The 26,586-nt window shown below is 40.8% G+C and overlaps 2 protein-coding genes and 1 long non-coding RNA gene across 3 annotated transcripts; 2 read left to right on the forward strand and 1 right to left on the reverse strand.

The window, feature by feature from the left end:
• The first annotated feature begins 348 nt into the window (after positions 1-348).
• On the forward strand, positions 349-3,530 carry slc48a1a (solute carrier family 48 member 1a). The gene is made up of 3 exons (XM_044038307.1): positions 349-811; positions 2,023-2,190; positions 2,325-3,530. The coding sequence occupies exons 1-3, from the start codon at positions 682-684 to the stop codon at positions 2,459-2,461; spliced, it is 435 nt and encodes a 144-aa protein (XP_043894242.1). The 5' UTR covers positions 349-681; the 3' UTR covers positions 2,462-3,530.
• Positions 3,531-4,431: 901 nt separating this feature from the next.
• LOC122777203 (solute carrier family 26 member 9-like) lies at positions 4,432-10,214 on the forward strand. Its single transcript, XM_044038273.1, has 20 exons — positions 4,432-4,556; positions 5,136-5,275; positions 5,393-5,503; positions 5,659-5,834; positions 5,938-6,102; positions 6,199-6,351; positions 6,423-6,505; positions 6,686-6,833; positions 6,911-7,024; positions 7,101-7,178; positions 7,309-7,404; positions 7,491-7,597; positions 7,713-7,782; positions 8,020-8,112; positions 8,208-8,333; positions 8,443-8,694; positions 8,771-8,825; positions 9,036-9,172; positions 9,903-9,962; positions 10,091-10,214. The coding sequence occupies exons 1-20, from the start codon at positions 4,432-4,434 to the stop codon at positions 10,100-10,102; spliced, it is 2,301 nt and encodes a 766-aa protein (XP_043894208.1). The 3' UTR covers positions 10,103-10,214.
• Positions 10,215-23,957: 13,743 nt separating this feature from the next.
• Positions 23,958-25,150, reverse strand: LOC122777222. Its single transcript, XR_006361299.1, has 2 exons — positions 25,020-25,150; positions 23,958-24,716 (listed from the first exon to the last, which is right to left on the reverse strand). It is a non-coding gene; the product is annotated as an uncharacterized LOC122777222 (long non-coding RNA).
• Between the last annotated feature and the right edge of the window lie 1,436 nt (positions 25,151-26,586).

Here is a 26,586-nt window from a genome sequence, read left to right on the forward strand (position 1 = left end):
CTGTTGGCTAAATGAAAATCTCATGGATGAGAATGAAGCGCATCACATCAGAACGCAGTTTTCATTCCCTCCACCTGGGGCACTGCTTGGGTTACGCTGCAGTTTCCTAGGTGCAAAGATAATTGAAGTAAAAGAGATAGATGACTGTCGTTAAATATATAAAAAAAACCTACTGACATATACTTTTTCCTCCCCAATGCTGATGCAACTAACTATTTGTATATGTAAGATGTCATATAAGGACAAAGTAGATGCATATATTCGTCGTATTTTAGATATTTGGATGTGTTTTGTGGCGGATCGAAGAAGACCGGAAGTCAACCTCGCTGTGTTTTCTCGGCCACAGTGAACCATCTTTGCGGCGACTATGAGATAAACACATACTTTCATATTCGATGGTTCTTCCGTTGCTGTTTTATCCTAACTGTCGTCGTCGTCGCCGCTGCTAAAGGTTTCTAGCTTTTTCAAACGCCGGTGGTGCTGCGCTTGAAAGACGTCATTCTGGTTTTGTTGTGGATGGAATTTCACCTCATCGTTTCCCTGTCGCTAGTGTCAAATATATTACATAATAATGTGGCGGTAAGCCATTGACTTTGGCGTAAGACTGGTGTGTTGTTGTAATTACGCTTTTGTCGCCGTGGTTCGTTTAAAACGTAAAGGTAGCCGTAGTTATACGTTACAATGGGGATCAACAGGGTCTACATTAGCATAGGATATGCTACATTCGGAACCCTGGTTGGACTGTCCGCTTTCTTGGTCTGGAATATTGCTTATCAGCAGCCATGGACGGCGGCCATGGGAGGCCTGTCTGGTATGTTCACTGTGAACTGTGAATGTTTACTGTTAATGTAATTAGCAGCTTTAATAATGTGGAATTCAGCGTGACATGCGCCTTGTTTTCAACACAGGCCCCGAGTCACTCTCCATAATAACAGTGTCAACCTGCCATTTTATATGGTTACTCAAACTTGTTGTTTTGTTTTTTTTACCTCTGTGCTTTAGGTGAGAAGAGCTTCATCACTGTTATTCAGTAGATTATTTTAATGTACAACTCTGAACGCGGGGCAACACAACACCAGCACCAGATACATCACTTCGCTATCTTTCATCACATCATTCTGCTTATCTTAGTTTTAGTTCCTCATTTTATATTGACGCACACACACTATATACTGATTTTATTTCATTTTGACAGCCTAAACAAAACGTTATTTCTAACCCAAACCATACATAACCAGTTGAGATATAGAAATCCAACCCTAACCATCACAACTAACCATAACCCTAAATCCAGGTCTTAATCCTGAAAAAGCCTGTTAAAGTTGTGTGTCCCCAGAGATAACTTTGCTTGACAATTTGTATACACGCACTATTGGAAAATCAAATAATCGAATAAAGTGTGTCTACCTCCACACACATTTAACATACTTAAAAATGTCAAATTCTCTAAGTGATGACAGAATTGGACTCCTTCTCAGTCCTTAAAAATGTACAGACCTGACTTTCACCATGTATTTGTCACTGTTTTCTTCTCTGAACGGGGTGGGGACTGTGGCACATGCGCAGTGTGTCCAGGCCAGCTTGAGTCTAACTCTGGTCTGGCTTAAGATCAACATGCAATAACTCGACTCCCAGTCGATTTATCTGTTAGTTAACATGTTTACATGTGTTTTTAAGGTTTGGTGATACAGAAACACACAGCTTAGCAGTTAAGTTACTACTAATGTAGGACAATTTACAGGATAAACAATTAAGATCATACATCCATCCATTGCTTACCGCTTTATCCTCCACATGAGCGTCGCAGGGCTGCTGGTGCCAATCCCAGCTGACATAGGGCAAAAGCAGTGTTACACCCTGGACAGGTCGCCAGTCCATTGCAGGGCCAACACATAGACACAAAGAACCATTCACTCTCACACTCATATCTATGGGCAATTTAGAGTGAAATCTCCATGCATGTGGTATATAAATGATGTTTCTAATGAAGTCTCTGTGCTGTGTGTTTGTTTCTTGTCACAGGAGTGTTGGCGCTCTGGTGTCTGGTCACACACATCATGTACCTGCAGGACTACTGGCGCACGTGGCTCAAAGGACTCCGCTTCTTCATCGCAGTTGGTGTGCTCTTCTCCATTTTTGCAGTGACCGGCCTCATTACCTTCCTCACCCTTGCCATCACACGGAAGCAATGTAAACCCTCCTTCTTTTGTTATATTCAAATATGGTCAGAGAATATTTTTCACAATAGCACAGCAACAAGTATGATTTTTGATTTTTGATTTACTAATGAAAGTCGTCATCACTCTTCTTTTTCTGTCCCTCAGCTCCCACTGACCCGAGGAGCCTCTACCTCTCCAGTGTGTGGAGCTTTCTGACTCTGAAGTGGTCGTTTCTGTTATCTTTGTATTCCTACAGATACCGTCAAGAGTTTGCAGATATCAGCATCCTCAGCGATTTCTAGTTAGGATTGAGAGAATGATTTTATAGATGAGTGGACTGATGGAAGGATTTTGGCTGCTTGCAGGAGCGGGACAAAGAGCTTTTGTAACAACGACTAGGAAAACCAGACGTGGCTAGATAAAAAAAAGTAATCTGACCTTTACCACATGGAGTTTCACTTGTTGTTCATGCTTAACTCGTCTTGTGTTTATATTGTAACCTGTTCTCCTACTTTTAATGACCTACAAATCATATTTCACATGTCTGAAGACTGGAACTGTTGGAGGCATGTTGGTAGATTATCAGACAGATTTTATCTTGGGGATTTTTGATACCTAACAAGTAAAAGGAAATCCACTATCCAATATGATTGGCATGTCCCTCTCCAAAATTAACATTTTTCTTAAAAATTGTCACTGTCTTAGTGACTTAAGTTAGTTTTTAGTTCCTTTGATTATAAGGCAAGCAATTTGAGTGCTTTTTATTTTGTCGACCACTATTTTGAATAAGTGCGCTCACAATTGCAGATTTTTTTGAAACATTAGTAAATGTATGCTCTTAAGAAGGAAGTGTACGATATTCATATTCATACTATTATGCTCTTGTTTCATTTGATCTGAATAGTGCAGCCGTATATCATGTCCCCAAAAAAGGTTTTGCTGTGGAATTAGCGCTTTTCATCTTTCGTTCCACCAGGGGGAGACATGCGTATTCTGTATGGGGTCCACACACATTCCTGTGTAGAAAGAAGAAATTGTTAAATAATTGCACTTTACCTTTGATATTGATGACCTTGTTTTGCACACTCATCCTGTTACAATGGACAACAAATGTTTTACATGCTGTCATTAATGTCTCACCCTTTTTAATGTTGAAATACACTATTTATATAGTATGTATCATGTACACCTACTATAATTTGTGTCAAGTTTAAACCAGGCTATGTGAGTGGTTTAGTTCCAGCTGTAGCGTATGTCTACCTTCTACCATAAAACATGTAAAGTTGTCATTTTGGTTGGGATTTTGAACTGAATGTAAGAATGCTACCTGTATATAGAAATGGAACCTATTAAAGATGCATTTATTGTTAATAGCATCATGTCTGCTTGGTCTGTACAACACTGCAGCTCCCCCACAATTGCCAGTTTAAGTGATCTGCTTCGTTCCCCTGCAAGGTTGTATGAAAGTTTTTCCTGATTTTCAGTTTTTCAGGCTCCACCTACAAGGTGCAGAGTGTCTTTAAAGCAACTTGATAAGAAATAAAACAGGTGAGCATGACGCACATCCCAGCCAAATGTCTCGAGACTTTAACTGCTCGCTTCAGCCGAGGGGTAAGATTTATGTGGACACTTAATTGCTACTTACATTTTGATTATTTAATGTGCTGTATAATATACTTTTGGTAAGCACTGGTTTAGAATGTCACTTTAATTTTACATATTACGCAGAACAGAACCGTTAACAAAGTGAACTGTATTGTCACTGTGTATTAAGTAATTTTTAAGTTTGTTGAAAAAGTTAATGTGTGATCTAAATGTTGAAATTAGTGTGTTTTTAATTGTGGGCGTTCTTCATTTTGTTATAAAGTATAAAACAGAATAACTTTCAAAATCATGACAACATTTATTTCTGCATGCAGTCATTAGTGAGCTTGTGTTTGTTTTATGAATGTCACAAGCAGTGGCTGGTTCCGCATCTAGTTAGATTAGGGTCTATGCTCTTGTGTTAAATCCTCCATCAGAGAAATACATATACTTTTTTGATACTCAGTTCATGTAGAGTTGAATTTATTGTAAAAATCTTTTTGAAACCTTGTACAAATGCACATTTCCACACACTCTACGTTGTACCCTTAAATTAACTTAGCAAGTGTTACCAACTGGTAAATAACGTTAAATGAGTACTGTTTGAATGACTTGATATTTCTTATAATTCTCTCATTGGCGATTGTTTCCTTTTATGTCCTTAATTGTGCTTCATCACGCTTTAGCCATGCACCAGGACAGCCCGCGTTATGTGGTCGACAGGCCGGCGTACAACCTGCCAGACTTCGACAGGGAGTTTGACAGGAAGAGCAGGCAGTTCCCTGTTGGAGAAAAAGTAAAGAAACTCTTCAGGTACAGAAACTACACAACACGCAGCAGAGTCAACATGAACAACACATGCATTGCCTTGTCTTAGAGCTGGCACAGAGCAGCACACGTGTCTTGTTAGTTTCAAACAGTTGTTCTCCTGTTCACCATCCCACATGTGGTTTTAAGAGAAAAGGGAAAAATCTGGCTTGAAGTCAGTGTTGCTCAATAATCACCTTTTAAAATAGGAATCCACCCTGAGTCTTATAAATGGAATGGCACATGATTAATCAAGTGGCCATGTCCAACTGATTTAGACATGTTAAAGATCTAACATAGCATCATATTCATCTGTTTCTAATTGCCTTTATCTCAGTGAACTGCCTGATATTTTTCTGTGCTTAGTATCTAAATGAATGGCCCTCATTTGCTTTGAAAGACATGTTTTTACTGTAAGGATGAACTTTTTTTTTTGTGGTGTAAGATCAAATCTTGTGTCTGACTGACAAGCTTTGTGTTGTGATCAGAAAGTGGTGACTCCACACAAAGTGACATTGGCTTTTTCAGAGTAACTACAAGAGAACCAGAGAGTTTCAAAGTGTTTCTCTTATTTGTCTCTGTCAGATGCTCTGTCCCGAGACTGAAGGGACTGTTACTCAGACATCTGCCTGTACTGAGCTGGCTGCCCAAGTACAAAGCAAAAGACAACCTGCTGTGTGATGTCATCAGTGGGGTCAGCGCTGGCACCATTCAGGTTCCCCAAGGTCAGTCAGTCCTCTCCTTTTACCATCTGTGTAATAACACACTGGCTGACTCTCGCTGCTTCAGTGTTTATTTTATAATTTATTTGACAGTTATAAAAAGGTTTCTGTTCTTTCCAGGCATGGCGTTTGCCCTCCTGGCAAATCTCCCCCCTGTCAACGGCCTCTATTCTTCCTTCTTTCCCCTCATCCCATATTTCTTCATGGGCACTGCTCACCAGATGGTCCCAGGTAAATCAGAATGATTTATTTACTGCGATCTTCACGGGATGACAGTGATAAGTTGCCAGAGCTGCACAATGCAGATCCGCTGCACTCAGCTTGACTCTAACCAGATGGCAGAGAGGCAAAGAAAAGAGATGTGACACCTAAATTGCTATGTCCAGGTACTTTCGCTGTCCTCAGCATTATGGTGGGAATCGTTTGTCTTAAGCTCGCCCCGGAGTCTGACTTCAGCCATTTCAACGCCACTCTTAATGCGACAATAGTGGACACAGACAGGATGAATGAAGTTCGCCTGGGAATATCTGGAACTCTGGCCTGTCTCACTGCAATCATACAGGTGCTTGTACCGCTGAAGGCTCAGTCCTTTAAAAGGAAATGTTTTTCATTAAACTAAAAGGTACGGTTAGATCTTAAATGTTAAACTACTTGTGTTGATGCAGATTGGTCTTGGCTTCATGCAGTTCGGGTTTGTTGCCATCTATTTGTCAGAGTCGTTCATCAGAGGCTTCATGACTGCTGCCGGACTGCAGATCCTCATCTCGGTGCTTAAGTACATCTTTGGCATCAAAGTGCCACCTTATAGTGGTCCGCTGGCTGTTGTATATGTGAGTGACCCGTTTCTTGTTCTGAATGAACACAGATGAAAAGGCTTTGGTCGCTGATTTACCAGCAAACTATGTAATATTAACTCTTTGTTCCAGACTCTTGCAGATATTATAGTCGGCCTTCCCGATACCAACATAGCGTCGTTAGTGTTTGCTCTGGTTTGTGGCACAGTTCTTATCCTCGTGAAGGAGCTGAGTGCACGTTACCGCCACAAAGTGCCCTTCCCCATTCCTATGGAAATCATTATTGTATGTAGTTCATTCTGCAATATTCTGTTCATGTCATATGTTGCTTTCTAACATGTCCCTGTTCTGCACAGGTGGTGGTCGCAACAGCCATCTCCGGCCCACTGCATCTTCCTGAGACCTATCACATGGACATAGTGGGAAAAATCCCTTTGGGGTAAAAGCAAATGTCAGCATATTGTTTCTGCTGCATCATTCATCAAAATGAACCATGCAACCTAATCTTTTAAACAATTTAAGATAAGATAAAATAAGATCATCCTTTATTCGTCCCTTATGGGGAAATTTGCAATTTGCAAATTTAATTCAGATTAATTTACTCTTCTCTGCTTTCCAGGTTCCCAGCACCAATCCTGCCAACAGTGAGTCAGTGGGAAGACATGCTGAGCGTCGCTTTCTCCCTGGCAATAGTGGGCTATGTCATCAACTTGGCTATGGGCAGGACACTGGCAGCCAAGCACGGCTATGATGTGGATCCCAACCAGGTACAATTACTGCATTTTGCTAGTTTTTGTCTCCTGAGTCATTCTGAAAAACACACTGCCCGCGTGTTCCTCTACAGGAAATGTTGGCTCTCGGTTGCAGTAATTTTCTCGGGTCCTTCTTTAAGATCCATGTGATCTGCTGCGCTCTGTCTGTAACTCTGGCTGTGGACAACGCCGGGGGAACATCACAGGTGAGTGCACTGGGACTTCAATTTAGTCTTCCTTGTACCTCAAAATGCTAACACCTTCACTTATGCCCTCTCATAGTTTGCAAGTCTATGTGTGTTGCTGGTTGTCATGGTTACCATGCTTACATTGGGAGCGTACCTGAAACCACTGCCAAAAGTAAGCTGGTGTCAGGAGCATAATACGAGCACCTTAAAAACAATTCCACAGAAAAATTTAATAGAGGATAAAAGAAAAACCTATAATAACCTCTCTCTCTGTTTTTTTTTTTTTTTTTGGGGTTCCCCAGTCTGTGCTTGGAGCTTTAATTGCAGTCAACCTCAAAAACACACTCCTACAACTGTCTGATCCTTATTACTTATGGAAGAAGAGCAAATTAGACTGTGTAAGTCAAAGTTATTCATGGGACGCAGAACTGGAACACAACACAATGCCTTTTTAAGCCTCTTATTTGTTCTTTTTTTCTTGCAGTTTGTATGGATTGTGACATTTTTGGCCACATTTTTTCTTAGCTTGCCTTATGGAGTCGTGATCGGGGTGGGTTTTTCCATCCTGGTCGTGATATTCAAGACACAGTTGTAAGTAAACACGTAATAAATCAATGGAACAGTTCATTGATATAGATATAATAGATTATATCATTTATATTTTTGTCAGAATAATACATTTTTAGATGAATGATGTTTTTCACAGTCGTAATGGTTCGGCAATGGGTCCGATTTTGGACATGGATATCTACAAAAACCCAAAAGTTTACAATAAGGTATGAGCATTTTACATTTTGGTAACAACTTACATTAGTATGCTGGTTATACCATCCTATTACTATAATAATCACCAAGATTATCCATAATATTTATTAGATTTTGATTTTTAAACATTTTTCCTGTGATGTTATTACACTGAAGAGAGCATACAGTAATTATCATTATCTATGTGGATACTGTGTTACCAGTAAGTTGGTTAGCACACATCTTATACCTTTGTAATGACTCCACAGGTCATGCCAGTAACAGGTGTGAAGATAGTGAACTACTGTTCACCACTCTATTTTGCAAATGCTGAAATATTTCGACAACGGGTCATCAAAAAGGTAAAGTGAACAAAAAGGACCTCTGTTTCTGTTCATTTAAATTTAGCCCCTGTGTTAATGTGTTAAAGTGTTCACCGAGCCCTTTTTGTGTTTAGACTGGACTTGACCCTGGGAAACTTCTGCTTATCAGGCGGAAGTTTCTAGCGAAGGAAAATGCAAAAGAGGAGAAGAAGGACAAAGTGGCGAAAAGGAGGACGCGCAGCTCTTTGGCTAACATGAAGGTTACACACCTCACACAGAGAAGCATTTTCAATTTTTGTACAGTTACACACCACAAAGGTTGTCTGTATACACCCGTCTCCTTCCTGCGTGTATTTCCTCTTCATCTAGACCATATCTCAGCTTGACCTGCAAAATGACTTTGATGTGAATGAGGGCAGTGCCAGCAAACCTGAACCTCCCACCAGCTATGTCAACTTCCAGTGCAGTGACATTGAGCTGAGTGAGCAGGCGTCTGAGCAGCGGCCACCCAGTCCTGCTGAGGTCACGCTGAAGTCCCAGCCCGTGCCCTTTCACACCCTAATCCTCGACTTGGCTGGAGTCTGCTTCATTGATCTAATGGGCATCAAAGTACTGATAAAGGTTAGAATCTCATTTGCAGCATTTACAGAAATAAGTGGGTCAGGGATTATAGTCATACTTTTATTTCCCCACACAGATGAACTCCAGCTATGCGATGTTGGGCATTAAGTTATACCTGGCTGGTGTTCAAGGTAAAATCAAAAAGTCCCAGTGGGATAAAGAAAAGAATCATTGTAATTAAAAAAAAAAAAAGGATAATAACTTTAAAGCCTTTAAATCTGTAATCTTCTCTTGGCAAATATGTGAGTACAATTCTGTATTTGTCTTTAATTATGAAATAAATATGAGGCAAAATGAGTTCCACTGTATGCAAGTCCACGTTTGATATTTGTTGTCTGTAGCCCAGGTGTATGAGGAACTGGAGGCTGGTGGAGCTTTTGATAACGACAATATTGCCCGCAGTAATCTCTTCCTTTCTGTTCATGACGCCGTTCTGTTTGCTCAACGCTACTCTGAAGAGAAGCGAGACTCCCAGAAGGTAGGCCCCACAGTATAAAATAATGTTATCATACAAATCCTTTGCACAACATCTCACGCAAACACCTGCTGCTCAGGGCCGCTAAGCTTAGGCTGCACTTGGAGAGATTAAGGAGACTAGAATAGCAAGATTTATTCTCTAAGTAAGAAATTCCACGTTTTAACAATGCCTTTGTCGCCTTATCGGATTTTCGACAAGGGTAAACGGAATATCGTGCCAATACCAACAACGTTGCCACAAGGTCATGCCACATGTTTAGTTTACACTGCATGTAGCTAACGGGCTTTGCAGAGCTGACCTTTAATTGAGGTGATTAATGAGAGCAGGTCACATACAGTATGTGTCTGGACAATGAAACAGCTTTTTTCAATGTGTTGCAGTGACCTCTTTGTTATCCGGGCTCATCATTTGCGCAACAATGATGAACTGTCCACTGTCTTAAAGTAATTTATTCCATAAAACCTGTGATTTTTCAATGAAAGTACATCACTTCCTTAGTATGGTATGTAAAAAAACCCAGCACCTTCCTCCAAATGGTGTAATAAAGAAGATATTTAGCAAAAATAGCTGTTACTGCTGTGAAGATCACTTCACAATTACTGCGAATACACACTTGTATGACTTATTACTCTCTTTAAAGTCCTTACAGTTATAATTAAACATATAAACTCATGCACCAGTGTTTATTGTATGAGTGAACACATGCACATTCTTTTTCTTTTGGCTGCAGGTGGAGAAAACAGGACAGGAACTTAACTTTCATATGAATGAGGAGATGGATTTGGAACAGGTATGCATTTGTTTGCATATTCAGATTCTGATACAGTGCATAATGACAGCTTTGCCAACTTGTTTTTTTTTTTTTTAATCTATCATGAAATCATTTTTCTCTTCCTGCCATTTCTTTCTTTTCCTTAGGAAATGTTTTGAGCGCCGATTGTTGTGGCAGACATGAGCGGCAGAAACACTCCCCAAAAAAAAAAAAATGCAACACTAATCTTCACTGTCACTGTAATTTATGTAAATCTATGTTATTGCCAAAATACACTTATGTCCGTGTTTATGCTGACAATCAACTCTCCAAATAAAATGCTTTTTGCTTTGTTGTCGTGCACAGTAATCAGTACTTGAGACCGCTGACAGGGGGTGGTACACACCAGCAACACGAGACGCCAACAACAACAACAACAACAAGTAAGCGCAGAGTGAGCAGATAATGAGGGGAACTTTGAGCCCCCCCCCACACACACACACACACAATAACCAGAGTGAAACCTGCTGACTGTGCAGTCCCACAGAAGTGGTCCTGTAATTAACTGAGAGTGTGCGTAGCCACAGCTGAGAGGTGCAGCCTGAGCTGAGCAGTTTGGCTTAAAGTCCCTGTGGAGGTGTGAAGGTGTGCACAAAGGCTAAACACAAATGAAAGGAGCAGTACGCAGCGTCAGCACTTCTCATGGCTTTATTGTACTTTAACCTCCATTATAACAACCAACAATATGCATCATTTTCCATAATGAAGAATAAAGCTGCAACAACCAAAGTAACGCCTGCAAGCGTTTCCGCTTGCATCAGTGGCGTGACTGTAACAAAGACAAATATGTTGACCAACGCCTGTGGTGTTAAACGTAGCAGCAGCAGGCTGACAGTGGAGTTGGTGCGCCTGTGATGCATGAATGCATCCCAAGGTATTCTGGCACACATCTGCTCCTCTGCTACTTGTCGCCTCTGTAGCAGTTTGACACCGCAAGTGATTACAACATTTCTATGACCATCAGCTTTAATGTGGAGCTCTGGGAAAATCTCTCGTCACTTTGAGTGTGTGTGAGACAGTGAAACGAGTGAGAACGATATATTTAATCACCTGCAGCTCATCCTTCTCTTTTCTTTTCTTGCCTATTGGTCGTTTTGCTTAAGTTGGGTCTGACGTAATATGACATTTAGAACTACTGTGATTGAAATGATAATGTCATAGTGAGCTATTATGTGACCTGACCTGCCTTTCTGGTCTTTAAGCGTCTGTATTGTACAACAATATGTCATAAGAATTGTGTTAAATGGCAAAATGAAGTTTCCCCATAATAGTTTTGGAATATGCTGCTAATTATAACTCCACTATGCAAGCTTGGCTCATAATGTGAAAAGTGATCACCAACAAAAGGGAACATCAAAACCTTACATAAACATTTTGTCCATTTTATGATTCTTGATTCTCACTGCTCCATTCCGAGAAGCTTCCTCACATTTGTGATTCCACCTTAACTGGTCCAGTTAAACCTGATTTCAATGCAACCAAATAATGATAAAAAACACTCTGAATGATTTCAGATTGATGTAGACCTTGGACCTGTCAGGGTAAAGCAGCTGTGATTTCTTTGTGGCATTTTTTTGAAATTCACCTGATATGGCACATTTTATGTCGTTTATTTGTCTTTTTAATGTTATATAATAATGACCCCTATCAGTAAAGCTATAGGTGGTGAGAGAAACCTTTGAGGAGGTCAGCTGGTGATTACACTGACTTATGAAATAAATCATTTTTCAAATGAGAAGCTGTTAGCACTAGTTTCTCAATCTTTATTGCAAGTTCACATAAAAATTAATTTTACACCCCTTGCACACTGATTGACCATGATGTTTTAATTAACATGGTCCCTTTTGTTTTGTTTTTTTTCGAGAAAATTTGAGACTGAGAGATTTGTGTGTTCAAATTTGTTTACACGCCCAGTGGTTTCACACCGTTGGGACTAATTGCACGGTGTCAGAGTGTATCTCCTCAGTGAGTCATGGGCTCCTGTCATTTTTATGGAGCGCTGCCCTGCAGACAATATTCAGCTCCGACCTTTCAGAATCAAGATTTAAATTCTGAGCACATTAATAAAGAGCCCCAAACCCAAATCTTATTACAAGCGTGGTCCTCAAATATGCCGTGGGATTACAAGAGTTGTGAGAGAGGGAATGAGAATGATAGAGCATCCAAAACCACTTTTGGAAATTTAAATAATGGTTGTTTGACATTGATGAAGCGGCAGCAGTTGGTGCTCTGCATATTATGCATTTCGTAGGACTATGTTTGGGGGGCTCGATGCTGCTTCATTAACACACCACTTTGCAGCCAAGCAATCATAAATCTTGATCATGCAATGTCAGCAAATTGTCTTTGGACAGGGTTTATTTACAGAGCTGTCGAGGGCAAATCTGACCACTGATAATTGTTATTAATTAATGCTGTGCATTCCAGTAGTTCGGCGGCAATTAAATGCACCAACAATGGAGCATTCTCTGGTGATTAATTAAGGCATGAAATTATTGAGTCGGTATCTCTGACTAGACGATGGTTAATTATTTACAGTTAAATTAAACCACGACCCCATGTCTGACGAAAAGAAAATACTGCTTGCCATTTCTGTTTTTCTCCTCAGCAACTTGTAAAGTTAATTACTTTTTTTTTTCCCTTCTTCATTCCATGCAGCCGTTTTTGCATTAAAAATAATCACGTTATTAATGATTTCAGAAGCCTTTGACATTTATGGGATGATATGAACCGCAAACAGCCAGACTTTGAAATCAGGGCTTTGGAAAACCTTTTAAGAGGTCTGTATTCTTTTTATGCTTTTGTAATTATTATGGATAAATAGTATCAGAAAGCAAAGCTGAAAGAGAAAGATAAAGCTTATGGTACAGTAAGATAGACAAATTTGACCTTCCCTCTGAACATGCCATCAACACCAATGACAGATTTGTCGCTATCGTGTTGGACAGATGTGCAAGTCATCAGTGCAGTGTTTTATCACTGCATCAACTCATTAAACAGAGCGGCAGGTAGTGTTTGCTCCCCTGTCTTCTTATTAGATAAAAACTAAGGTATGATGACTGCAGATACCAGCTCCTTACTGAGCCGTTCAGTACCAGCGGGGAAATTAAACAAGACAAAGCAAAACAGCGCAGTGTGGTGCAACACTGAGGGAACTCATTAGAACACTGCAGTGAGGGAGGAAACCACATGATGCTTTGCGGCGTGTCATCGGGGGTGTTGTTGACGGTTATTACACAATCATAATTTGATAGCTTGTGCACAATTACTTTATTAGTTTTGAGAATCTCGCCTGATAAAGTAGCAGGACATGAAGAAAAGCTGTGAACCAGACTTACTGTACTTACATGTGGGTTCTGCCTGTTTGTTTGTGCGCTGATTTACTGACAAGGACTTTATATCACTCCCTGACAAGAATGTCAGCGTTATATCAAACTGACAGAGTCTTGATTGCTATGTTTGGATGTCAGCACGTAAGACAAGGAAGATACAACTGACTGACTGTATAGTAACAGTAAATCACCAATTTTAAAGATGGAGTATGTGAGAAGTATGTAAGATTTATTATATTAAGGACATAACGTGACAATGATAACAATGCATACTGTGTTTATGTTGTGGTTTGGTCTTCTGGTCTGTTGTGCCACCCAGTAACAGCTTGTAGCACATACGTAAAGCCAGCAAAGTGAGCAGAGAGTCACAATACTGAACAATAGTAAACCTAAAGACCCTCAGTAACTGTCTCAAAAATGTCTCAATTATCAATCTCTGGCTGAAAGTGTGAAGGAAGTTGACAGACATGCAGGTCTGGGTACTCTGGAAAGCATCAACGGTTAGGAAAAGTGCTGTCAAATGGAAAATATTGAGGTATTGTACCAGCGGCAATTACCGTACTAAAATAGGGGCAGTATTTTTCAAAAATTGTGCTTCCCAATCTCAGTTTCCCCTGAGTCAAATTTTTTTTCTTTTTTTGTTACGTGTCCACCAGTGACACTTGGTCCAAGGCTTGAAACTCCACAGTTTTTAGACCCACTCATAGGGGGACGGGACCTCATTCCCAGAATGTAAACAGTGTCCGCCATCTTTGCTAACGGTTATGCTAACAGGACCAAGTGTCACTGGTGGGCACGTAACAAAGAAAAGAGTGAAGATATTTCTCAACTCAGAGGAAACTGAGGTTTGGATAATACTACCTCTATTCTGGTAATACAAAGCTAAATGCAAATCAGTGAAGTATTCTTTTAAGCAAAATGATCATACGCACCCAATTTGCATATTATAGCCTATAACGCAGTTTTACCTTAAAATAATCCCCTGAGTTGTGAGTCACTACGCGCTGTTGTGGATTGTTTTGGCTGTGTAGAGGTATAAACAAGCGCAGGATGTATTCGCTGGATCCGTATCCTGTTTGTGTTTGCTCATGAATGAACTTGTAAGCCGTGTAATGAAGGGGTCAAAATATCGTACATTATGGGATTATTGGAATTATTAATCCGACAAATGGTAAAATTGTCGTACAAATATGATAACTGGTTAGGTAACTCTCTCTTTCTCTGTAGATATTTAACATGCATAAATGTTTTTATGGTCTGTTACTGAAAACATTTACCAAATACTTCTAAGGTAAGACATCTCTGATGTAATGACAGCTATAAATGCAGAAAATGTTTTTAGAAAATGGGGCAAATGTGCTCCTGCGATGATTCCAATTGGCTCTGTAATAACCATTTGAAACACTGAAGGTTGCTCTCGTACATATTTTACATACATCACCTTTAAAAGTCTACACGAGCCATTTGTTACACTCCAGCTGCATCTTTACATGCTGACACTCGCCATTAATAACCGGAGGTACAAAGAACCAGCTGTGTCTGAGTGTCTTCAAATGTCTTTTAGATTGAGCAGGCTGAGCTGATTAACTGCACACGCATTAGTTAAATTAACCTCTGCATCAGCTCCATAATATATCAGAGTCATTATACACACACATTTGCATATTATCTTTTCTGGCGAGCGCGACATGAAGATGCCCCGCGCAGTTCTCCAGCCTCCATTAAAACTAAAACACAGTGTTTACAAAGGGGGGAAATGAGAGGACAAATTGATGGACATGAACGTGAGAGAAAACATTTTTCAGAGCAGTTTGCTTCACTCTCTTGTTGTTTAATGTCCTGTGAAAAACATCTTTTCTCAGAGGAGAGGGAAAAAAAAACAACAGGATTTTATCTGACACACAAACAGACGGCCGTTATCCAAAACTCTTTCACTTTTGTCTGCTTCTTTATCATGACTCATCTTTAATCACCGTGGATGCCACTGTGGTGGGGATTGTTTTTTTATGAACTCTTTTAAATTACAGCTGAATTAATTAAATTAATTAGATGCATGAATGACCCGAGGCTTATTACCTGGAGTTTGAACAGTGAGTGTGGTGTGATGTTGCATTCAGGGACAACAGATATTATAAACATTGATTAGTCCTTTTATCCTTGTGTCTTGTGAAGTCATTGAGTTTAATTCACTGTTAACTGTGATATGCACTGGTTGAATTTCAACACAGCATGCCCATATCATATGTGATATTATAAAAGTAACATACTCTGGCTTTGAATGTACATTTGAGGATCAGACTGGCCAACCATCTTGCATCACTATCCTCGGGCCAGTGAGTTGAAATGTTTGTTATATTTCATTAATTTTACAGCCTGTGTTGTGATATTAGGGAGACTATGAGGTATGTTCATATATAGATTATATAAAACATTGCAAACTCATTGTCTCACAAAGGAGAAGCTGTACAGAGAAGAATGTAATCAATGCTCTGTAGTTAAGACAGAGATCTTTATGTGCACACCTTTAACTTCAGGGACATTACCTTTACTGTAGACCCAGAGCCCGGCAGGTTTAATGCCACTGCAGAGGACAGACTTTGTTTATTGAGAGCTAAGTGAAGTAGAGACTTTTTTTTTTTTAAATGTAATTTTATTTAACCTTTATTTTATCAGGCAAAAACAGTAAGAACAAATTCATATTTACACAGTCGGAAGGGAAGAGGGAGAAAACAAAAGACACACTCATCAAACACATTAAACAGTAACACACATGTACATTTAATATTTGTTAACTTAAGAACAGTGTCATTAAGAATTGCCTTTAAAAGCAGACAGAGATAAAAGGTGACTTTCAATGTTTTTTTTGTTTTTTTTTAATAATAAGTTCCAGTCATTCGATGCAGCAAATGAGAAGGACACTTGTCCAAAGAAAGACTTGGTTGTGGGGATGTGTTTTAAGTTAAATCCTCTCTCTTTGTGTTCATTTGTTTTGACTGGATGATTAAACTTCAGCTATACCTGCTTGGAAATAACACATCAGCATGTAGACTAGGGACAGAGCTGGGAATTGAGTTCTCATTTGTTATGTTTTCATTTGTCTGAACTTAAATCTTTTACATTTCCATGCACGAGTGCCCAAAATATTACATTAGCACGACACGTTTGTCTATTGTTGTGATAACACCGACACTTGGCGATTCCTGCTCTACAAGTGGCTTTCTAACTGCACCACATTATACGGCAGTCCACTCATTTCTCTCCTCGTTACTGCTCCTCCACAACCACTCTTCAGTTAATCAATAAAACAATGGACATATAAACAATACACATTATACAGCAGGTTAGAAAATATAGGTAATGAATTGTATAAAAGTAAAAGTACTACTCGTGACACATATATTTCATTACACTCCATAAAAGTATTTAACAAATGTTGTGAGGTTTGTCATTGCCATTTAGATCAACTGCTAAGTGGAGCCATTAAAAATGACTCCAGTCAGGTTGATGGTGTGCTGTAATGACCTGCACCGACCAGAGGATGGCACTGTGGCTGTATCTGTAACCCCCACTAACCTGCCCTTGTCTGATGAGCACCAAAAAACTTTGAAGAAGTCTCTAGTTCCCCCAGAGGATACCATGAAAGACAAAGTTGTGAGAGCTGGAGCTGAGGCGATTAAAACAGAAAGTATGACTTTAAAAGAGCTGCTGCTGTGATCTTGTTTCCTGTGATCCATATATATTGAGCAAACGGAGAGTGATGGTTGAGTGGGGATTGCAGCACCTCATCGGCTCTGTAGATGAATGAAGATGCAAATGGAGGGTGGGTGTGGTGGTGGTGGTGGTGGAGGGGAGGTGGGGGAGGGAGGGGGGAGTTAAAGCCTTTAGTGACACTAAGCACACCCGGGAGGCCGCCGCGCAGAACACTCAGCCTCAGCACATCAAGGACACAGCTCCTCTGTCTGAGCCGCCCCTTGGCACGCATCACATCCCGTCCATCTACATTCTCATCCAGACAAACACTTGACTCCCCACGCTGAGCCGAGCCAATGACAACAGACAGATGTGCCCTCCTCGGAGAATAAGCGGCTGCTCCACCAACTATTAAATAACCCAAAGAAATCATCGCGAAATAAAGGAAAGGAGAAAGCGCTACTTTACATGAGAATGGATATGCCTGGAAACCATATCCTCACACATTGGTTTTTTCCCCCCCATTGCTGTAAATGTCAATTTCATGTCAGGCTCTTTCTTCATTCATCCATGACGCCTGTGATTGCTTCAGCCCTTTGCATGAGAATGCCTCGGAATGAACATTTTGCCAACTCTGGTTCTCTGTGAATCAAATGGATCTCCCAGGATCAAATTGATGATCAGGCCGCTTAATAGAATATGCAATTGTGCACTGTACTGCACAGTCCCACAATCATGCAGCGCGCTTCTACACTTTCCTTTATTAACCGAGAGAAGCCTACTGGTGGGAGCTTGGCTGTGCTAAGGAGTGTCATATCCATGCATCCATGTAGCGTGTTGTTTCTCACAGTTATTCAGGCATACACAACTCTGGCTTTCCTCTCCGCTGGATACAGAAACACAGGTGAGCCCACAGCAGGTGCACCTGTCATAGTCAGCACCTGCAACATCCTAAGAACCAGCAGGGAAAATGAAGGACAGGGGAAGTTTTGTCATGAAGAGCTCTGCTGTGCCACCTGGGAGGTTTACTGATGAAGGTGAAACACAATGTTGTCCAAAGACAAGCAGTTACAGTACGGTGTAACTACATGTTATTGGTTTTTGCTTTGGAAGCCAGAAATGTGTATAAAATCCCGGCACATTACTTTGTATTGTTTGTAGTTTGTCTTTGTTACCCGGCACACAGGCTGTGCTGCTTCTCCTTCTTTGTTGACGTTGTTGTTACTGTCATGACTACAGATTTAAATTAGCCACTGGCTATAATCTGTCATATTTACACAGTGATGTCCATTCATTTGAATGCCCCTACTCAAATAAATAAATACATAAATAATACATGTCAGTCTATGAGAAAATTGTACTGATATAAAATAATATTTAGGTCGTTATTTAGTTAGTTTGTCAAAACTCTAATCCTTGCCCTTTGGCCTCATGGATCACTGCTCACATGGTTACGCTCGGTATTATAATTTGTTTAAATGTTGATTTATGAACTAATTGTCTGTAATTGTTGCTTAGTGCCGCTGTTAATCCAAGCTGTCTGCCTCCTGAAGCACATTAGGCCAGATTTGTATAATGAAGTAATTAGTTTAATTATGAAGAATAAAAGTAGGGATAGTGAAAGAAAGTGAGAACAAGAAGCTAGGAAGTACTCCAGCGAGTGCCGTGCTATTATAACTGCATTATTATTACTGTTATTAGGAATCTGTCGGCCTCGGCAGGGTTTCATAGATATACCCACATCGCCATCGAATGGCTTTCGCAATGAACGCTTGGAGTTCATTTGAATCTTGTCATATGGACATTTTTGTTATTCTGTTTCCTTTCCAGTGACGTTTTCCAGACCAACTTTGCTGCAGCATCACACGCTGTTTCAGCCTGACAATCCTGACTTCACACCTTCTAAAGATATAGCTCTGTGTTTTCTGTTTGTCGTCTTCTTCTTGTTCTTCTTCGCCCACCAGAAACTGCCATCACACCCAAGAGTGCTCCACAGTCCGCTAGCATTGTCATTGTTATTAGTCCTTTGGACTGGCTGCCTGTGGAGGTATCGGCAGGCTCCCGGGGAAGCAGGCGTCAGGCTGGATAATTAGTTGTTCTTCGATGCCAGACGGGCACTTTGCCGTCACTTGGAGGGGAAATGGAAAGCGGCATCACTATCGCAGATACCCCAGAACAACCTTTGGTGTGAGGGCTGGGTTCCGGTGCATCTGTCACACACCACCCATCTGCCCACTGGCAAGTCGAATTGCTTTATCTGAAACACACAATTAGTCGTGGTGTAGTTGTATATGCATTTGTTTTCCTGTGGACATCCAGTGGCTGGATGATTTCAGCTTTTAAAACCTTGCATGAAAAAAACACATATCTGCAGAACAATATTAATAATTAAACAATTGCAAAAGTGAAACTGCTTGTCATTCGAGATGCTGCATCCTCATGTCACAGCTCTGCAGTTTTCTATTGGAGATGCAGATGATGACAAGGAGGATAAGGAACCTTCTAGCAAGGTGCCTCCACAACCTCGCAGGAAACCGTACGAGAGAGAAAACTACATTGTGATCCAAGTCCTGCCATGTCAGATTCTTTACTAAAACCCACAGACACAATCATGACACACTTTGAATCATAAAATGATTCTTTTTTCTGCAAGTTTTAACTTGACTGAAAGACCCAGGAGGATTTATTAAAAAATGGTCAGGTGATAATTACATTTTTGAATTCCAAGGTGTCCTGGGAAACACTCCTCAAACAGTGAGAGGGTTGATGTTGAGAAGTAATGAGTTGGAAGTACGCCCACGGCCCCCAAATCTAATCTGGCATCTCATCATAACACTTAATAGATTCATGGTTCAGTGAAACATTACATAATTTGTCATTCAGGCAGCCTCCAGAGGGATAACCCAAAAATCTCCTCTTGACATCTAGACCCCAAGATATTTTGGCTTTAATACATCAGAACTCTCCTCTCCATTTATTTGACCACCTATTGTGTCCATTCTGTGTCATCATGAAATGAATGGGATTGTTTTTAACAACCACATGTTGTCTTTTCTCGATACTCTGACGTTCATTTACTGGCGTTTTGCATCTGACTGAACCAATGGGAAGCATTACTCTCCACGTAGTGCTTCAGGTTCAGGTCTTCAGGTTTCCGTTGATGTTCTTCACCATAAAGCCAACGTGAAGGCACTCCGTCACACCTCTGTCACTTCAAGTACTACAGGCGTATGCATTACATGCTACGAAAGGCTACGAATTTGAATTTAATTGTTGTTTTCTTGCCACGAACATAATTCGTTTTGGCAGGGAAGCCAACTGCTGTCCTTTAATTCAGAATGAAACAAAACGAACCACTCAGGTTTCCACATATGAGTAGATCTCTTCAGAACAGCAATCAAGTGCATGATAATTGCCACATTCTGCATCGGAAAAGTGTTTTTTTTTCTTCATCAAAGCGCCCTCTCATAACTCATGTCAACCCATCCTCTTCTTGTCTTTTTTTCCCCCTCTAAAGCAGCTGATGAAAGGAGCAGATGGTTTGTTCTGTGGCTGGTGTCAGCTCCACTGAGTCCTCTGTCAGATCATTTACACCTCCCTCTACAAGACACCACTCGGCTGTGGAGCTGTGTGCACGCTGGACTGCAACACATGTCAGAGTCTGGCAGTCTGCAAAATATGCCACTTCTGAAGCACCAATTAAAACAAATCTCAAAGTAATGAAACAATTACACACTGTTGTTAAAGTCTGGAGGAGGTCGTCTTGACCGAAATAAACCAATTTTGGAAAAAGGGGGTTTGTTCAAATTTCCATTTTGTCAGAGGGTGCGCTGGGATGTTTGCTCATGAGATTTGCTGCTATCAACAGCACTGCACTGTGGCCTCACACAAAAATCGTTCTATTATTCAGTGCCACATTAAGCAGGAGTTCTTTTCTCTATCCAGTTTCTTCTCTGTTGATTTTGTCAATATGCTGCATGGTGGAAAACAGACAGGTGTCATGATGGACTCACAGGGACAGGTTGTTGTCTTGTCTTTGTCACTGAGAGCTCTTGTCTCTTCTCCATGATATTGACCCCCCCGGTCTTTGATTATGATTAAAAAAAAGATTCTGTTGTTTCATTCCAACCCACAATGAAAGAGTAAATAAATGACCTGTGCTATTTGTCAAGCCATAGCCCGTGTATGAAAATGGATGTATTTCTAGTTTGAGTGAAGCGTAGGTCAGTCTCAATCACTAATTTCACGTCTTCAGTAGAACATGATGTCAATTTTGTAAGTGATGTTCACACAATAGCGTTTAAATCTTCTTCCCATGTGTGTGTGGGTTTTCTCTGGGTTCTCTGGCTTTCTACCACAGTCCAAAAACCAAAAACATGCAATGTGGGAATTAGGTCAATTGGACACTCTAAATCAGACCTGGGCAACTTACGGCCCGTGGGCCACATACGGCCCTTTGGGCATCCCTGTCTGGCCCGCGGTATGACAGTCATAAACACAGACAAACAAGTATTTATGCTGCGTATGCAATACAACTGTGTGGCTTTTACTTTGAAAAGCCTGACGTATGGATGCATGTATCTGCATCTGTCAATATATAGTGCAGTAATTTGATATTTTTATGGTTAGTAATTGTGTTTATTGTGTGTTTAAATGCTGCCAAATTTACACCATAACAATAATGCTTTTTTAGATGAAAGAGATAAAATTAAATTAAAATTAATTCTAATTGGCTCAACATTATTTTTGTGTTTCTCATGTGGCCCCTTGGGGAAAATAATTGCCCGCCCCTGGTGTGGATGGTTGTTAGTCTATGTGTGTGGTCCTGTGATGGACTGCCGACACCCTGCTGTGGAGGATAAAGTGGTAGAAGATGGATGGATGTTCACACAATAGACAAATAGTTGCAGGCAACATGAACCTTTGTTCTGTTTTCAAAATGGGGATGGTCATATGCAGAATGCTGGAATAACATCCCAGGTAAAAGAATTTTTTTTAAAAAGGGGCCCCCTAGTGGTAGTATAAATCACAGCAATCTGGTACCATGTGTGTCGTCATCAAGTCCACTGAGCGGTTCAAGTATTGTACTTTTGGTGTGATTGACATAGGTCAAAAATGACCTATGGGTAGTAGACCTAAGGATAGTTATGTTTCAATTGGATAGGACTTGTTGGTATGTTGAAATTGCTAATCTTGACTCTTCACAATTGGTGTTTGTTTTGCAGCAGGACGATAGACAGTAGATAAAGAAATGTAGTAAATATCAGTAAATATAGACCATCCAGTTTATATTGAAAATTGCCAATAAAGATTAATTTAAAATCACCCAGGCGATGAGCAACAATACTAACAAAGAAGAAGTGCGGTGCCTTGTTGATGGGCTCTGCTTTAATTGAGCAAATAAAAAAATGCTGGAAATTCATATTGGTGATTGACAGCCATTCAGGGGCACATGATTGGCCCTCTTGTCTAAGCTTCACCCCCAAAAGCACTTGAACCAGAATGTAAACAATTCATTTGGTGTATGATTAGTCACATTTTTTACAGTACGGCAGCACCACTCATTGGCTGTTTTTTTGTCCATATCACTTTTTATTTATGGCTACTAGGAAGACAAAGATGTTTCACAGTAAGACATCTATTAATAAGCCAGAGGTCTTGAGTGACATGTGATGATAAGTATAAACCTACAAATGAAGAAGTGTCTCTCGTGGGTTGTTTCTCTGTGGTGATAGTCGCTCCAGATGCTGGAAAATGTTTTTCTTTTCTTTGGGCGACGGGTTGAAACAGAAAGTCCTCGCACCCTTTATTCATCATCACCTACACTATATTCTCCGTTTGATTTATTTCCACCAAATGTCTTCTGCTACCGAGCATAGAGAAGACGAGCTGGCAATAATGAGTAACAAAAAGACCTGAAATAGCACAGATCATGGCCACAAAACCAAGCATATTCATAGGTGACATGGCTATACGGAGAAGTGCAAATTACAGATGACAAAAACATGGTGCTGACACTAAACACTTCGGCTCAACAATTGTTCTCTTAATTAGCGATGGCTGTTTAGCTGACATGAAACTGTCATATTTCAGCTGCGGAGAATAGAAACCGAGTAATCAACAACTCACAAGTGAACACAAGAGAACAGAGGAATCAGCACATTCTCACATGTTGCACTTGATTTGCTCCATGTTGGCTGCTGATGCAACCGCATCTCACCTGTGTCCTCTCGTCTGAGTGTTGTGCTGCAGACGTCATGTCAGCTAAAGCTGTGCAAACATAAATAATATACACCTATTACCTTCAAATCTGACAAACGGTCGAGAATTCGTGGTGTGAGTGAGCCGTGACAGTGGGGGTGACAAAACAGACCCTGCATGGCAGTGAAAGCCTCACGAACCTCCACATGCAACGCTGTGTTTTTTTTTTTTACTGAAAATTCTATTGAACTTTTAAAAAATAAATAAATAAATAAGGCTTTATTCATACCAGATCTGGTATAAATAGCCTGCAGTTATTGACACAGAGCTTTTCAATGACATTTAAGTCTATCCTCTGTATGGATTTAGTATCACTCGTATCCAAAATGAGTAGTAGAGTAGAAAATGAAAACATAGCATCCAAGTGTAGAAAAGTAAAACAGCATCCCATTATGTTAGACTTTCTCTTTGATGTGCATCTCTCCGGCATGGAGAAACATGTTCAATGATATAAGTGTGTAGGCATCAGAGAGGGCATGTTTTAAATTGTTAGTAAGCTTCATTTGCCAGACAGTAAAGGTTGTTTGTGTGGGCTGAGTCTCAAAATCTCCCGTGTTGGCTACTGGAGGAAAAAAACAAATGCTCTGAGGCTGAGAGCTACAGAAAGTAGGGAGTGGATGGTATAATGGCTCTGTAATGAGTTGAAATGTTGCATTTGTAGCAAAAACAACAACAACGACGCACAAACAAGTGGGCACAAGGTCGCAATATTTATTCACAAGGTCACAATATTTATTCACATCACAGCATGTCCTTACAGATACAAATCGTTTTTCATCTGTAGATCACAAGAAAAAAAACGAAGCACAGAAGCACGGATAAACAATAAAAAAGTTTCCATCATTGAAAGTACAAGGTTGACTTGTCTGACTTATTATGTGCGTAAAGCGGCGTGTAGCGTGTGAAGCCATATCCCCATGTCTCATACACTTCACACCACTGAAATCTGGCTGACAGTGGATACAGACTCCGGTGGAATGAAGGATAGAACACATGGAATATTCTTGCAGTTGATGTCTGAGGTGAAACACACACACATGTACAATTTACATGACCAAAAAATACACAGCTTTGTATATTCTTTGTAGGACCACTGAGTGAAAGTTACATTAAGGAGAGCCTTAAGCTTTACTATTAAGGCACAGAATGGAGGCACCTGGTGCAGAGTGCGTCTCCACTGAGACGGTGTGATTTATGAGGAAGCCTCCGAGGTTGAGGGGGGGTGGCGTTTGAATGCAGCTGCAACTGGATGACGGCCTCTCCCCTTTTCTTGAGTTGGAGTCGGAGTCTGAGCGAGACTGGGCCTGTCCTGCTCTGTGGCTCCAGGGTTTCAGGCTCGCTGTTGAAATCCTGGGCTCTGGCACGTTATCACAGGCCTGAGCTGAATGACTGTCTGCTTATCAGTGATGCAATGCCACCACAGCCCTCCCTGGAGCCTCGAGTCCCACTCCTGGGGAAACGGAACACCAAATGGACACTTTGCTCACTCCCCCCACCCCCTCCCTCCCTCTACACCTGAAGCTTTGTGACACTTTTCCTACACAGATGCTTCTATCCCACACTTGGAAATGTTGATATTTGTTGCAGAATGTTAACACAAATGCTGTCTCTCGGCACAGGATTTCTGAAACTGATGTCATCATTTTAAAATACTAATACAAACTTCAGTAACAAGATCTGCTTTTCTGGATTAGACTCTTAACATTTTTTGTGCATGTTCCTCGCCTTATCTCACCTAAAATGAGTTACTCACCTAATTTGTTCCTTTAATGTCCCAACGACTCCCTTAGCACAGCTCGACTCAAGCAACCAAACGGTTTAAAGCAGACTTCAAGAAGCCGACAAGGTGCTATCTGTGTCCTGTCTGACTGTTTTCTCTACCTGATTCAGGTACTGCTGTTTTAGAGGACTTCTCCGACCAATGAGATTCAACTACCCGAGTAGGCCCACCCATTACTTTTAAGTCATAAAATGCCGCCACACCCAGCCTTGTGGCTTGGATTTACGGCCAAGTATTCAGAAAAGGAACCGATGAACACAGAATCTAAGACCAAAGAAAAGGCGTGTTCCCAAAATGGCCACAAAATCTTGTTCTTAAAAAAAAATTTATTTAAGTATTAGAGACAGAGTATTATCTGCTTCATAAGCTTTTTTTTTTAAAAAAAGGGAAGTCGTACACTTACAAACGGCATGAAGACGTTTCATGTCATTCACCGAATCGCTCATTCTCTAGAGTAAGTGGCTTTCTGCTTTAACCCAGAGCATCTTTGTGTTTCAAAAACCCTTTCAAACATATTCTCCTGAAGATGTTGGAAAGATAATTCACCGCTGAAGCAGGAAAAGAAAATTGACTTTGTTTGGTAGTCGGCTCTAAAATCCCCCTCCTGAACTACATTTCATCATCATTTAATGAATCAGTGCAGGTAACTGTAGTGCCATTTAGTATGTTAGCCACATACATGCATTTATTCCAAAGTAACCTCTCTAGCTGCATGTATAACCCCCCTCATCCCTCCACCTTTCAGCCTTAAATGAGAAATGGGGCGACACCCGACATCCCTCACACTGAAAGGACAGACTTCTTTGAAAAGCATTCCTTACCCTCACAATAGCGGGGCAAGGGTGGGTGGGTGGGTGGGTGAGGAGGAACAGTGGCGACACATTCCTGAGGTAGAGAACCTCACCTCACCTGACAAGAATATTTCTCTCGAGAGCACATTCATTTGAGCCCAATCTTCTTTATATGTGATTTTATTGACAAGGACACCAATATCCTTGAGTTATGAGCTGTTGTCCTCTGGAGACAGACCCGCGCTTTACCTCTGTGTTCTGCGTGGGCCAGATAGCCGCGGACAGTGCGCCGCGTTCGGGGTGTAATCTTTTGGACCACGGGCGGGAAGGTGACAGCTGAAAAACGAGCCTCTAAAAACACCGCACTTAAAGGCAACACTGTGTGGGACCGGGCTCTGTGGCGCCACGCACTGTAAACTGTTTGAACTTTTACGGTGTAACTCAGTTCAAAATGCTTATGCAAATGTGTACATAACACACACACACACACACACACACAGAGCTAGACTTTAACATGCTGACAGCATTCATCAGTATGCATTAAAAGTGTCAACCGATGTTCCCTTGAAGTCTCAAACAAAGGTGCGCGCTGTTCGGAGGGGGAACTCGGATGCGATCAAAAGCCCGCCGTGTTAAACAGGAGCTCCTATCCACATTTTTATTGATATACAAAAAAAAAATATGCAAACCTGTAAACATCAATCACTGAATGAAAACAGCTTACAAAGTACGTTTGCCTGCTCCGCGAG

Source organism: Solea senegalensis, linkage group LG11, assembly GCF_019176455.1.
Source record: "Solea senegalensis isolate Sse05_10M linkage group LG11, IFAPA_SoseM_1, whole genome shotgun sequence".
In the NCBI taxonomy this organism is placed as follows: domain Eukaryota; kingdom Metazoa; phylum Chordata; class Actinopteri; order Pleuronectiformes; family Soleidae; genus Solea; species Solea senegalensis.

Bases quoted from the DNA above. Each gene is read 5' to 3' on its own strand.
- slc48a1a (XM_044038307.1), top strand. From the start codon at position 682: ATGGGGATCAACAGGGTCTACATTAGCATAGGATATGCTACATTCGGA. The intron at 812-2,022 runs GTATGTTCACTG...TTCTTGTCACAG, and splicing joins GGCCATGGGAGGCCTGTCTG to GAGTGTTGGCGCTCTGGTGT. The intron at 2,191-2,324 runs GTAAACCCTCCT...TCTGTCCCTCAG, and splicing joins TGCCATCACACGGAAGCAAT to CTCCCACTGACCCGAGGAGC.
- LOC122777203 (XM_044038273.1), top strand. From the start codon at position 4,432: ATGCACCAGGACAGCCCGCGTTATGTGGTCGACAGGCCGGCGTACAAC. The intron at 7,179-7,308 runs GTAAGCTGGTGT...GGGGTTCCCCAG, and splicing joins ACCTGAAACCACTGCCAAAA to TCTGTGCTTGGAGCTTTAAT. The intron at 8,826-9,035 runs GTAAAATCAAAA...TGTTGTCTGTAG, and splicing joins ATACCTGGCTGGTGTTCAAG to CCCAGGTGTATGAGGAACTG.